The following is a 14,776-nucleotide window of genomic DNA, read 5'->3' as shown; positions in this document are numbered from 1 at the left end:
GCCACTGTTTGCGAGTAGACAAGGAAAAACCAGGTTTTTAATCAAATGGTTCCTCATTACTTCAGAAACCACTCTGCAAATTCCATCCTGAACTCCTTCAGCGAACAAATTTGGGAATGCAAAAAAAAAAAAAAAAAAAAAAAACCACCACCAAACCCACTAACTTTTGTCTGTGGCGCCCCCTGGCAGTCACAATATCAACTTACACACCCTTCTCAGGTAAAAATCTCCTATGGTAGCTAAAGCCATGTAGTTCTCCTCACCCTGTTATTCCTTAGACAGATGTTGTGAATATGATGGGTCCATGCACAAAATACCATATATTGTTAAGACAAGAGCTGTAAACAATCATAAAATATTTATCAGAGTGAATGACAAAAGCGAAAAAGACTACTGGCCCATCCTTCTCCAAAGTGAAATGTAAGTGAAAGTTGCTCAGTGTAAAGTGAAAGTGTCCAGCCCTTTGCAATCCCAGGTACCGCAGCCCGCCAGGCTTCTCTGTCCATGGAATTCTCCAGGCAAGAATACTGGGGTAGGTTGCCATTTCCTACTCCAGGGGATCTTCCTGACCCAAGGATCAAATCCAAGTCTCCCACCCCCTTCTGAAGCAAGAGCCAATACCTAAATGCAGACCCCAAAATTGTAATAATAGGAAAGCCTGAATTATTTATTGCTAATAGAGCTTGTAGAGGAAGATAATCATAACCTTTCCCATATTTGTAATCTTTTAGTCTATGGTAAAAATATGCCCACACACATGCCAACAGAGCTTTTCACAATCAAATGAAGTACCAATAACACAAATGAATGTGTGACTTTAAGCTCACAAAGCACGATGAGTGAAAGACAAGTTATGAAAGGAAAATGTGAGTTCTATTCTCCCATAGAGTCTGTTACAGAATAGACTGATATTTTACAGTTGAAAGTGATTTTTGTAAACTTATTTTTTTGTGGAAGTTTGGAAGAGCATTTAACGATGCCTTCACAAAATTATGACATATTTTACCATGACCCAAAACTTCACATGCAATTATGATTATATAGAGATTGCCATTCTATATATCCCTCAACAGACTCTGAGGCTATACTGTAAAGAACACATACAGAAAACAAAATAGCAAAACAAACATCAATTTCCAGGTCTACAGAAAGTTGACAAGCAAGCCAAGAAAATAGTCAGCATTGAGCCACAAAGATTTCCCACCTCATGGAACATTCTTATGTGGAAAAATACATTACTTTCTTTTTTAAAAAGGTTTTATTTATTTATTTTTTGGCTGCCCTGGGTCTTTATTGCTGTTCAGGCTTTTCTCCAATTATGGCAAGTGACAGCTACTCTCTGGTTGCGGTGCAGGGGCTTCTTTTTGTAGTGGCTTCTCTTGTTTCGGAGCACGGACTCCAGAACACTGGGGCTTCAGTAGTTGTGGCTCCCGGGCTGTAGAGAGCAGGTCCTGCGGTTGTGGCTCCCGGGCTGTAGAGAGCAGGTTCTGCAGTTGTGGCTCCCGGGCTGTAGAGAGCAGGTTCTGCAGTTGTGGCTCCCGGGCTGTAGAGAGCAGGTTCTGCAGTTGTGGCTCCCGGGCTGTAGAGAGCAGGTTCTGCAGTTGTGGCTCCCGGGCTGTGGAGAGCAGGTTCTGCAGTGTGGCTCCCGGGCTGTAGAGAGCAGGTTCTGCAGTTGTGGCTCCCGGGCTGTGGAGAACAGGCTCAATAGCTGCGGTGCTCGGGCTTAGTTGCTTTGCAGCATGTGGGATCGTCCCAGACCAGGGATTGAACCCAGGCCTTCTGCACTGCCAGGCAGATTCTTCTATCACCGAGCCACCAGGGAAGCCCCCCCAAATACATTACTTTCATGCTGAATACACCTAGTATATACTCACTGCAGATTTTTTTAATTGTTATTATTTCTGAAAACCAAACTCTACTTGGGCATTTTCTCAAAGGAAGCAGAATGACTTTACTGAAAATTAGTATTTTTGCAAACCCTCAAAACATTTTGCCTAGTATTTGTCTGGCACTACAACAGAGAAGGAAGAAGATAGTGAGGAAAAAGTATCCTATGGGCACAGATGCGTATATCTTTAAAAATAGATTTGATGTAGATCCACCGAATTGAAGCTGCTGAAAATGTACAAGATTTGAAGAAAACCCAAACATGGAAGCAATAGTGCCTTTTTGGAAAACTCAGCACTGGAAGTAGATTCCAAAAATAGATACTTTTTGGTTCTAACAATATTCTTCTCATTACAGATGTTACAAAATTTATCAGCCTCTGAGGGTCAGCTAGTTGTCTTTGAATGCAGAGTAAAAGGAGCCCCATCTCCTAAAGTTGAGTGGTATAGAGAAGGGACCTTGATAGAAGATTCTCCAGATTTTAGAATTTTACAGAAAAGTAAGTCAATGCTTTAAAATAATTTTTAAAATAATTTTTATAAATTTATTGTGTACATTATTTTTATAACAACAGCTAATTAAAATGTAATTAAAAAAAGAATAAAACAAAAATCACTTATAATCATAATCCATCAAACTAAGCCGTGTTAATATTTTGGTGTACATTCTCCAAAACTTTTTCCATGCATTTTTTTAAATTTACTTATTTTTTAATTGAAGAAAAATTGCTTACAGAATTTTGTTCTTTTCTGTCAGACATCAAAATGAACCAGACATAAGTCCAGATATATGTCCCCTCCCTCTTGAACATGCATGTTTTTTAAGTAAAAATAAATCATTTTTTGTAAATTGATTTTTCACTCAACATTTCATATTTTTCCATATTAATACAGATCTTTTTTACCTTTAAAAATAAATCAATTCAATTTCATATTTACTTAATCACCTATTGTTGAAAATGTAGAATGTCCAAAAATTTTTACTATCATAAACTATATCTCAAAGCATGTTAACAGAGAATATCTATGAATAAATTTGAGAACTAGAATTTTTACTGTAAATTCACAATTTTTAAGCCTTTAATATAAATTACCAAAGTACCCTCCAAAAAGGTTGAACTGAATTTACAATGATCATATAATTGATCATCTAATTTTGGAGAGTAAAAGAGGGTACTCTTAATCATTATACAGAGATCCCAGAATAAACCAGATAGATATCTGTCCCAGCCAAACTGGGACACATGCTGTTCCAGTTATATTCTACTACAACCAGAAATACATGGGAAATTCCTTTGTCTTAATACCTTCACTAACAATGGATATTAAATATTTTTTAATCTTCACTAATTTTCTAGGTCCAAAATGAGAACACTTGTTTTGATCTGCACTTCACTAATTAGATGTGGGAAGGAACTTCTTTTTCATATTTATTAGGTCTTTAAATTTATTTTTAAAATTACCTATTCATATCATTTGTTCGTTATTTATTTGGGTTTTATTTTTTATTGTAATAAACATATATGTATGTGTGTGTGTGTATCCAAGTGGTTAATTCTTCTTTTCTTGTCATACAGTGCTTTCAGCTTGACACATTTCAGTCATAAATATGCTGAAATTTGTTCATTTTTTCCTGTCACAAAATAGATTAGATATATGAATCAAATTACTATCAGGTTTAACAGCAGCAGCAGGAACAATAATATTCTGAACATCATTTAAGCTGAGAAAAGAAAGAAAAACCCTCACTAGTTTTATCAGTGGTAAAGACTGTTCTGCATGACTGCAATTCCATAAACATTAGTTGAGCACCTGTTTTAAGTACCAATCAGGCACTTTCAGAAATGCCAAAGAATTTTAAAATAAAAACTGCTCTTGAGGAATCTGTCATCTATCCTGAGGCTCTTAACATTAGAAACCTTAGGGCAGGAGGTATATTCTACATTATATCAAGATGTGATAGCCCAAAGCCAAGAAGGATCTCTCAGTCTTCACAAAATTTTTCAGGTCAGGCTGAATGAAAACAATAAAAATAAATCATCCTGAGTACCAGCTAATTCAGTAACTTTTCCCAACCTAAGGTTTGCATGTCTCAGGTGGAACCCAGGTATGTCCCAAGATGCAGCCACATCATTTAAGCAGTAGTTCTCTCTTGCTGCTCTTCTATGATAAATATCCTATCCCCATCAAGGTCATCGGTGCTTAACATTTACAGATTAGCTTTGTCAAATTGCTCATGAGTATGCAGAAAAAAATTGTGAAATTCATTGGGAAGCTTCTGATGAAAATATCACCTCTCAGTAAAATGAATGCTCAGAATCTTTTAATTTTTTTTCCTTTTAGAACCTCGATCTATGGCAGAGCCAGGTAAAGATCATTTTAACTTTCATTTTTATGTGATCAGTGATTTGAAATATGTAATAAAACATATTGCAGTTATACTGGTGTCAAGAAAAAAAAAGTTTTAGAAAGAAGATCGAAGCCAACTCTAGCTATTACTGTAGGAGAAGGAAATGAGGAGCATGTACAAATTTGAAATATATATTCAATACCTATTGTGAATACAGTTAGTTCTGGGTTGTTGAGGAATGTTTCTTAGGAATATTTTCCCTCTTAGGAATATTCTTAGGAATATTTTCCTACTTATGATTTCCTTCAACTGGGCTGAGCAATTTCCATGATGCTAGAGCAATTCCAATTCTACAGCCTATGTTTCTCAAAAGTTATGCATCATATTTTGAAATTCACAGAATCAATTCAGAATCAATACAATGTTAGTGGTGTTATTAGATGAGGTTGGGAGGATATTAAGATGACATAGAAGCTCTTACCTCTAGAAAATACAAGTCATTCACAAACCACAGCGTAAACATCTGAATGTCCTCTCTGTGATCACCCTGAAATATAAGATTGTATTTGTGTCCATGGGTAAGAATCATGGTTTGGAATTTCATTATAATTCTTTCTCCCAAAAACTGAATGGAAAAGCATTCCCAATACAGACACTGAACAGAAGAGGGTGGCAGAGCATGAGGTGGTTAGATAGCATCACCAACTCAATGGACATAAATCTGAGCAAACTCCAGGAGACAGTGAAGGACAGGGGAGCCTGGTGTGCTGCAGTCCACGTGGTCGCAAAGAATCAGACATGACTTAGCAACTGAACAACAATAATCCATGTTGCATAACCTTGGATTATGCAGTAAGTAGGCCCTTGGGGATACAGTAAAGACCACAGTGGTCTTACTCTAGCATTGCTTGCAGTGGAGAAACATTTTTCCCCTTGAATATATTTCAGTCTTTTGATACTTTCAACCAGAACAAGCTTTTTCACTAGGTAGTCTCATACACAAAATAATTTCAGAGTTACCCTAAAGAGGTCCATGCCCAAAACTAAGCTCAAGCTCCACAACCTAAAATTTCATGTCCAGAGAGTTCTTCCTTCCACCTTGTATAATGCAAATACCCTTTGGAGACAGAATATTTTATCAGGCAGGTATAGTGTAGCTGAATAAATTTATCAGATCATTTTCTGAATGCAGGTTCCTGAAAGCTGAGAGAGCAAATGTTTGGGAAGGGGAACAGAGAGAAGGAAGCATAAGCCTCAGAAAAAGGACAGAGAGGTACCAAAAACCAAACTTCGCCTCTCCATCATTTAAGATTCTTTGGGCAGCAAGCAAAGAAAACCTAACCAAACGTGGCTTAAGCAACAAGAAAAATCTATCTTGTCACATTGTAAAATGCCCTAAGAAATGGCAGTCTTGAGACTGCTTAATTTTGCATCTCAGATCATCAAGGACCAAGCTTTTTTTCCTCCCTCATTCTGTCACCTTCAGAGTATCCTCTTAAGCTGGTTCTACTCATATACCTAAGACAGCAGCCACAGTTCTGGGTATTACATGCAGATGACAACGTCCAGAGGCAAAAATAGGGAATAATGCTCTCTATTATTCCTTTTAAAGAGCAAAGAAAACTTTCCCAGAAACTCCTCAGGAGACTTCCCCTAATATCTTATTGATCAAAATTGTGTGTCACATGCCACCACCTAAGCAAGAACAGAGTTAGCATGACTGGTTAGCATGACCAATCATGATTCACCAACCAAGGCTGAGAGAGGCCAGTCTGCCTTGAAGCCTATGATCACTTCAAGGAGGGTGGACAAAGCCAGGATTCTATTAATAAGGAGTAAGGAAGATGAAGAGTTAACTGAGCAGGTACCCAACACTGTCTGCCATGGCCTCCTGTCCGGTTTTCCTAGAAGTTATCCAGCTAATTCAATCCAGTTATCATGAAACACTGAGATGCCAAGTTTCTAATACAACTCTGCTTTTGTTAATTTTGTTTTTAATGTCAGTTCCACTAAGTGATAACTGGAGGTTTATGTTACCATCTTATATCTCTCTTCATTAGTTGCCAAGGAACACCTAACTATAATAACTTAAGGCTGTAATCATATGATTCTATCTGGGAATCGCTTCAGCAGTTACTCAAAGGGGGTTCATGCTCTGTATTGGAGTAATCTTATAAGAATTACCATAGTATCACAAAAGAAAAGGTGCTTTTCTTTCACCCAGAATTCTAAGTTGCTCTACCAGCTAATTACCAGTAGCTAAGCAAAATATTACTGTCCAGTTTTAAATTATGGCCTTCATTTAAAATTACCTCAGGACAAAAGTTCCCCACAGAATAGGTCACCAAAAAAGAAGAAAATAGTTCTCCATGGAAATAGTGAGATCTGGGCTTAAAAATCGTTTTTTCAGTCCTTTTAGTTCACACAGAACTCCTTTTGCTTTTTAAAAAAATTTATTTAATTTTAATTGAAGGATAATTGCTTTACAATATTGTGTTGGTTTCTGCTATACATCAGCATGAATCAGCCATAGCCTCCTTTTGCTTTAAATCCTTTGTTTTTGTGATTTTAAGCTTATTGTTTCTTGGTTCTACTTTTGTTTTCTGGACTGATGACATAAAAACATATTTATGAATTCATAATCTGATTATATTATTATTAAATTCTCTTGCTGAGTGTCTGCATGGAGTTATTCATTTTACATCCTTTGGCTCATTTGGTCTGCTAACCAGTCAATTCAATCAAATAATTGGACTAATTATTTTCAAACGATGTAATTCTCTTCTTCTATTGACTTTTATAGAATCACTATCTAATATCAGAAAATTCCATAATTCCATTTCCATAAAAAGTCAGTAACCATCTCTGCTTTATTGACTTTAGAGGAGATCTGTACTTTGGTCATTGCTGAGGTATTTGCAGAAGACTCTGGGTGCTTCACATGTACTGCAAGCAACAAATACGGCACAGTGTCAAGCATTGCACAGCTAGATGTGAGAGGTAAGGATTCTTTCAATGCCATAACCGTCTAGACCAGGGATTCCCTAACCACCAGATCAGTACCAGTCCATGGCCTGTTAGGAACTAGGCCATGCAGCAGGAGGTGAGTGGCAGGTGAGCAAGTGAAACTTCCTCTGTATTTACAGCTGCTCCCCATCTCACTTTACTGTTTGAGTTCCACCTCCTGTCAGATCAGCAGCGGCATAATAAATGTAATGCACTTGAATGAATCATCCTGAAACCAACCTCCCCAACCCCAGTGCATGGAAAAATTGCCTTCCACAAAACCAGTCGCTGGTGCCAAACAGGTTGGGGACCATTGGTTTAGACTAAGATTTTGAATATGAGTATGAAGAGTATACTTTACCCTTTCTTACTGCTTTTTATATGAAGCTAGTGTAGCTCTCCTAAAATTTTTTTGAATTATTGAGGAAAGTGTTTCTGAACAGAATTCAATTTCTAATTTCTTATCGCATTTATCACCACCATCTCATTTATCCTGCTGTTATTTATGATATTCCCTAAAAAACATCTCCTTGGTCTTACATAGACTTCTAAAATTCTTTCCAAAATGCTACTTAGATTTTTTTGAGTCCCCCCCCCGCCCCGGTATCCTTACCATTCATTAATGCCTCAGATTGTGTTTTCTGTTTTTGACAAGCATCTCTCATTAGCACATTCGCCTAAGTTGGATTCCGGCCCCAACTCAGGTGTACAGTCCTTTCTCAGTCTTGTTGAGTAAGGCTAATGGCTCACGTCCTGTTATCATCCTTTCAGGAAATGAAGATCTCAGAAACAATGGGTCTCTTCACTCAGCCAACTCCACCACCAACCTGGCTCTTACTGAGCAACAGCCATCCCCACCCAACCCAGAGCCTCCTGTGGAACAACCCCCTAAACCCAAACTGGAAGGGGTGCTGGTGAACCACAACGAGCCCCGGTCCAGCTCGAGGATCGGGCTCCGTGTGCACTTCAACCTGCCTGAAGATGACAAAGGAAGCGAAGAATCCTCTGAGGGTGGCATGGTGACCACCCAGCAGACCAGGCCAGATTCCTTCCAGGAGAGATTCAATGGACAGTCAGCAAAAATCTCTGAGCCTTCCTCACCCGTCAAAGAGCCCCCTCCAGTTCTGGCCAAACCCAAACTGTAAGTAAAAATGAGAATGGATAACCAAGAGTGCCTGTGACCTGCTCTGAGTCTGCCCTTCTTAAAAATGAAGAAGCTGAAAAGGAGGATTATGAAATGAGAGGACACACATTAAGTGCTTTGCAAGTCATATGTCCTCACATCAGTGCAAACGTGCTCTCACTACCACCCCTTACTATTCATATCCTACTTCCAAGAAATGCTGCATCTAAACTGGCTCCAAAAAATGTTTCTTCTATACTAGGCGGCTTCAGGTGAAGCACTTCTGCACTTTTCTGTTTTAATAAATTTTTTTTGACTCAGCTTCTTGAGCCATTTTACTTTTTGGCTGCACTGAGCAGCTTGCACAATCTTAATTCCCCAACCAAAGATCGAACTGTGTCCCCTAAAGTGGAAGCACAGTCTTAACCTCTGTAGTGTCCGGGAAGTCCCTCCACATCCTTCAGTATTTTTTGCACCTGAATTTTTTCCTTTTTTAAAAAAATGAGGATATAGTTGACTTACAATGTTGTGCTAGTTTCTGATGGACAGCAAAGTGATTTAGTTATACATATGTATTCCTTTTCAGATTCTTTTTTCTTGTAAGTTATTACAAAATATTGAATATAGTCCCCTGTACTAAAACTGGCTGGATTTTAAAACCCAAATTTGCCACTTCTGGGATGTTATAAATATCTTTGTGTCTATTGGTCTGTTTTTTCAATTAATTTTTTTTAATTGAAGGATAATTGCTTTATAATTTTTGTGTTGGTTTCTGCCATACATCAATATGAATCAGCCATAGATATACACAGATCCTAGGTGCCGCCCACCTGAACCTTCCTCCCACCTCTATACGCTTCTTACAAAGCCCTTTCTTAGGTCTAATAATCTTTACAGCCTATAATTTCATCTCTCTATTTCCTGTTTCTACTTCAGCTTAAGTTTTTATACTCATTATAGAAAAGATATCAACTGTTTTTCAGATAGTTCCTTGGTATGGCTAGATATGCTGTGGCAATCACAGTAGGCTTCATATAAATGTAATGGGATGAAAGAAGTCATAAAAATTCAGGCACCTCTGGATCTGATGCACTTGTGGCCCAAACCCTCTTCAGAGCTTCCATCAGCGTCCTGTTGCAATATTTAACGTGCATCCACAGTAAAGCAAACATTGAACGTGACAGTACTATTATGTTCTGTTTGATCCACACATCAAAGTCATAAAAGTTACATTGATAAGTACATAGACCTTTAAATATCAACAATGAAATCTACAGTAATAGGACTCCCATCATGTGTTCCTTGGTGCTGACCACAAGGTACTCACTGGAAGCAGCTCATGTTGCTTAGTTTTATATTTTTCTCCCTACCACACAAGTTCTGGGCATAAAATTAAATGTTACAAAACATACAAGTTACACCCAGAAATACTTCAGTTTAGTCACTCTGTCTTGTCTGACTCTTTGTGACCCCATGGACTGCAGCACACCAGGCCTCCCTGTCCATCACAAACTCCTAGAATTTACTCAAACTCAAGTCCATTGAGTTGGTGATGCCATCCAACCATCTCATCCTCTATTGTCCCCTTCTCCTCCTGCCTTCAATCTTTCCCAGCATCAGGGTCTTTTCAAATGAGTCCGTTCTTCCCATCAGGTAGCCAAAGTATTGGAGTTTCAGCTTCAGCATCAGTCCCTCCAATGAACATTCAGGATTGATTTCCTTTAGGATGGACTGGTTGGATCTCCTTGCGGTCCAAGGGACCCTCAAGAGTCTTCTCCAACACCACAGTTCAAAAGCATCAATTCTTCGGTGCTCAGCTTTCTTTACAGTTCAACTCTCACATCCATACATGACTACTGGAGAAACCATAGCTTTGACTAGATGGACATTTGTTGGCAAAGTAATATCTCTGCTTTTTAATAGATTGTCTAGGTTGGTCATAGCTTTTCTTCCAAGGAGCAAGTGTCTTTTAATTTTATGGCTGCAGTCACCATCTTCAGTGATTTTGGGGCCCCCAAAAATAAAGTCTGTCACTGTTTCCACTGTTTCCCCATCTATTTGCCATGAAGTGATGGGACTAGATGCCATGATCTTAGTATTCTGAATGTTGAGCTTTAAGCCAACTTTTTGTACTCTCCTCTTTTGCTTTCATCAAGAGGTTCTTTAGTGGTTCTTCACTTTCTGTGTGAAAGGGTGGTGTCATCTGCATATCTGAGGTTATTGATATTTCTCCCTGTAATCTTGATTCCAGCTTGTGCTTCATCCAGCCCAGTGTTTCTCATGATGTACTCTGCATATAAATTAAACTTCTGTCCCCTCAAAGTTCTGCCAGTCACAGGAAAGAGGAATTACTTGAAGTAAAAAGAAGGGAAGAGGTTATTGTAGGGATATAAGGAGGAATGGGAAACAAAACACAGCCAGGCCCTGCACAGAGAAGGAGAGTAGGGAGTCAGTGATAGCTTACGGTGAACAATGTTGGATTTGTGATCTCCGAAGAAGATTTAGCTTTGGGACCAGGGACCAGGCTTGATCACTCAAGAGCTTTCGTGTAGCAGAGTTTTAGTAAAGTGAAAAGGGACAGAGAAAGCTTCTGACATAGATATCAGAAGGGGGATGGAGAGTGCCCCCTTAGCTAGTGTTAGCAAGGGAGTTATATACTTTTTCAACTGGTCATTATAGTAAATCAAAAGAATTTCTCAAAGTTGTAAAGATCTTACTAGGCCCACTCCCACAATTTACTTTTGAAGATGACAGGATTAGAACTAACAATAGAAAGATCTTACCAGACCCACTCCCATAATAAACATTCTAAAATAACAGGATTAGTCAGAAGGTTTTCAAAGAGAAACTGTCCTCAAACAGGATACATTGTTGTTATATAATCCTTAGTACAGAGTTTAAACTGAGTTCTTTGTTGTGTAATCATCAATTCTGGGCTTAAAGAAACAAATATTTTATGAGACTAAAACTAAGGAATGTAGAGAAAAAAAAAAGACATTTGTCCTTTTTTCCTCCTTGAGAATTCCAGATATCTATCTCCTCCTCAAGAGCCCCAGATCCCTCTCTCTCTTCCTCAGGGACCCCAGACTTGTTATCAACCTGCCTAGGGACTGACTCTCTCATTAGGAGCTAGGATCAAATGTATGGTCAGTCCGGCTTCTATCTGCTGTTCATGCTCCGTCCTGAGCACCCCCTTGCTTCCTCTTTGCATATCCTCTCCACTCTTCTGTCTTGGAAGCCTCATCAACTCATATCCGGCCCATAATGACATGTCCTATCACAATTTGTGTCCAGTTCCACTGTTAACTGGGCTTCCCTGTGGCTCAGCTAGTAAAGAATCTGCCTGTAATGCAGGAGACCTGGGTTCGATCCTGGGGCGTTGGGAAGATCCCCTGGAGAACGGAAAGGCTACCCACTCCAGTATTCTGGCCTGGAGAATTCCATGGACTCTATAGTCCATGGGGTCGCAAAGAGTCGGACACCACTGAGGGACTTTCACTTTCACTTTGTTTTCACTGCTAACTACATCGTTCTCAGTAGCTCCATTCCAAATACCAATCAGCCCATCCTTGTCAGGTGCAGAGGATTTAGGTTTACAGGGAAGAAGAGCCAAACGGATCAAATCACAACTGTGTGTGAAGGCAATTCCCAGAGAAGCGAGTTGTGGGAACAGGTAACCCCAGACAATCCATTTGCCATTTTGTAGAGCCTCCACTTACTATTAGATTTACCTTCATGTTGCAGAAAGTCCAAAGTGACAGTGAGTTAAATATATGAGGGTTTATTTTTCTATGAAATAAAGGAATTAGAGGGGCTGCTGGGGCTGTTATCAGGGCTCTATAGTCATTAAGAACCCAGTCTTTTATCTTCTGCTCTGCCATTTTAGCACTGGCTTCTTCTCCAAGTACTCTCATGGTCCAAGAGGGTACTTGACTAGACAGTGGTCTAGTCATCACGTCTGCGTTTCAAGCAGCAGAAAGAACAAATGGGTAGAAGTCGTGATATTACTGTCTTTTAAAGGAGTCTTCTAAGGACTCACTCCAAATCACCTGCTTATATTTCACTGGCCAGAACTTAGTCACATGGCATACTAACAAAGGAAGCTGGGAAGTGTAGTCTTTAGCTGCACAAGTTGGCTCCATGGGTAAAATCAAGTCCCTTTACAAAGGGGAGAATTAAGTAGTCAGCCAGCAGTAGCTACCACATGAAATTTTCAATGAATATACAAATTCTACTAAGTTATGTAGTGACACCTTCTAAAAATCCAGTCCTCAGCACTATATAATTCTTTAATATGTCTTGCCTTCCTTAAATTTCGTATTAGAGACAAGAATATGCATGCGGATGCTCCCCGCTTCCTCCGTTTTTCCTTCCTCCCTCTCTCTCTCTCATACACACACATACTCCCTTTGTGAATCCACATGCTTACACACTTTCTTACTGGTTTTAACCTTATTGATGTTAATCTTTTAGGTTTTTACATTAAAACATATTGACTCAGTAATCTTGAGGATACCATTTTCTGCTTGTTCTTCAATTTGCCATTCATATAGAAAATAGAATTCTTATAGATCTTAAAACTGCAAAGGGAAACTGTCATTTTTAAACACTATCATCAAAACCTAGATAATTTAGACTTTGAAATTTTCAACTTGAATATTAAGCTATCTAAAGAAGTGATTCTTCATCCTGGCTACACCCTAGAATAAAATGTAGAGCTTCTGAAAAATATTTATGCCTTGCACCCCAGCTGAATCATAATCTCTCCACAGATTATTCTTAGGTACAGCCAGTTGGAAACTACGAGTGTAAAAGTTGGTGAACCTGACTTACAACCCATTGTCACCCCACCCAGCCCCATACACACATTCCTCCATGGCCAGAAAAACAAGAATAAACATTTAAAGTGGATAAAATGTCAGAGACAAAATGAGAATGTACTGGGAAAACGTATGCTTTGGGGACAAGTGTTTCTCTAGAGCAGCGGTTCTCAGTCTTGGATGCAGGCAAGAATCACCTAGAGGCCTGCTGTTCAAAGCACTGGCATCCCCTTGGGGCCTGATAGAACTAATACAAGCTCTAGTATTCCACTAAGACCTACTGAACCAGAAGCCCTGGGCGTGGGACCCAGATTTCTATCTTTTTAACAAGCCCAACAGAGGATTCTGAAGCTCGCTGAAGTTTAAGAACAATTCACCTACACTTAAAAACTATGCCTGGATCCTTTCCCAGGCCAATTGACTCTCTAGCCAGTGGTGCCTAAATTAGTGAGGTTTCTTTGCCTTTTATGCTCCCTGCACAGCCAGCATGATTACCACTGCTAAAACCACAGCTAAATCTGATTGCAAGGACACATTTACCCAGAATTAGTTATCTTAATCAGTGGTGCACTGGCAAATGTTTTAATTACCAACAGAGGCAGGGAAGCCCTGACTTGCAGCACTTGCCAATTTCCTCCCACCAGGGATGATTTCAAGTTACTAAAGAAAGATCGTTGAACTGGGAATTGGGATGAGGTGTGCACAATCTCCTCTCCAGAGCCAATGAGAGCTGGCTCCAGAGCACACCGCCCCAACTGTTGTCGCCAAAACTGCTTTCAAAGGTACTTGATACAATAGCCCAAGTTTGTTCTACAGTGCTTATCATGAAGCCTTGACATTTTATCTCAACCACTTAAAATCCCTAAGAAATTCTTTCATATTCCAGAACCACAATAAGAAGCAACCTTAACATTTTTGAAACCCATGTTCATTCTTACAAATCTTAAAATTGGCATCTGTAGTTCAGAAACTGAAAAATATAATAGCCACAATTTGTTGATCACTCAATTGATTTAGGTGATTCATCTACCAATTCTCACAACAATGTGAAGAGAAATTACTTACTCCTATTTTACTTATGAAGAAATCGGGGTCGAAAAAACCTAGAAACCACACCAAACCACACACATAATCAGTGGCAGAGCCAGGATTAGGATTAAATCTTTCTGCTGAGGCCATATTCTTGAGCATTATGCTTTAACTAAGTTGTGACAAGAGAAAAGATATTTTCAGATAACCCGAGAGTGTTGATAATCTACAGAAAGAAAGCTTGGGTATAACCCTGATTTCAGAAATCCTCACAGCAACAAGATGTGAACAGCTGAGCGTACAGCAATTTATGATAGGCTGTTATTTTGAATTAGAAAGGTTTAGGGTTTTGTATGCTTTGTAATTAACTTTTCCTTTCTTCTTTCACTGCAATGTGTATCATTATTAAATAGTAAATTCTATAACTGAATTGAATGACAACAACAAATATGTCGTATGTAAATAACCACTCGTTATTTGTGTTACATGCATATATAGAAAGATTTTTTTAAGCCCTGAATAGTTCATACTATCTGAGGCATATTTGTATATCCTATAGCAC

At 38.9% G+C, this 14,776-nt stretch overlaps 2 protein-coding genes across 17 annotated transcripts in view; one reads left to right on the top strand and one right to left on the bottom strand.

Annotated features, from left to right (window-relative positions):
* The window catches only part of MYPN (myopalladin), a 114,747-nt gene that overhangs the window by 63,136 nt on the left and 36,835 nt on the right, over nucleotides 1-14,776 (top strand). For all 10 annotated transcript variants that reach the window (XM_086382720.1, XM_086382714.1, XM_086382719.1 and 7 more), the window contains 4 exons: nucleotides 2,245-2,386; nucleotides 4,230-4,253; nucleotides 7,120-7,236; nucleotides 8,014-8,383. In XM_086382720.1, coding sequence (XP_086238846.1) covers nucleotides 2,245-2,386; nucleotides 4,230-4,253; nucleotides 7,120-7,236; nucleotides 8,014-8,383 — 653 coding nt within the window. The remainder of the gene's footprint in view (nucleotides 1-2,244; nucleotides 2,387-4,229; nucleotides 4,254-7,119; nucleotides 7,237-8,013; nucleotides 8,384-14,776) is intronic.
* LOC147343021 (uncharacterized) overlaps nucleotides 604-14,776 on the bottom strand; it is a 46,889-nt gene continuing 32,716 nt past the window's right edge. For 3 of the 7 annotated variants that reach the window (XM_086382759.1, XM_086382758.1, XM_086382760.1), the window contains 2 exons: nucleotides 4,718-4,783; nucleotides 604-1,686 (listed from right to left, as the gene is read on the bottom strand). In XM_086382759.1, the coding sequence (XP_086238885.1) occupies nucleotides 1,333-1,686; nucleotides 4,718-4,783 (420 nt within the window). In that variant the 3' untranslated portion in view covers nucleotides 604-1,332. Of the gene's footprint in view, nucleotides 1,687-2,425; nucleotides 3,520-4,717; nucleotides 4,784-14,776 lie in introns of those variants that run through there. The other 4 variants (XR_015157109.1, XR_015157108.1, XM_086382761.1 and 1 more) reach the window with 3 other exon arrangements.

The sequence above is a fragment of the Bos grunniens genome, chromosome 28 (assembly GCF_055505025.1).
Source record: "Bos grunniens cultivar Pamir isolate PY7600 chromosome 28, Bosgru_T2T1.0, whole genome shotgun sequence".
Taxonomy (NCBI): domain Eukaryota; kingdom Metazoa; phylum Chordata; class Mammalia; order Artiodactyla; family Bovidae; genus Bos; species Bos grunniens.
Note: the sequence above shows the minus strand (reverse complement) of the source record. Positions and strands in the feature narration are given on the sequence as shown.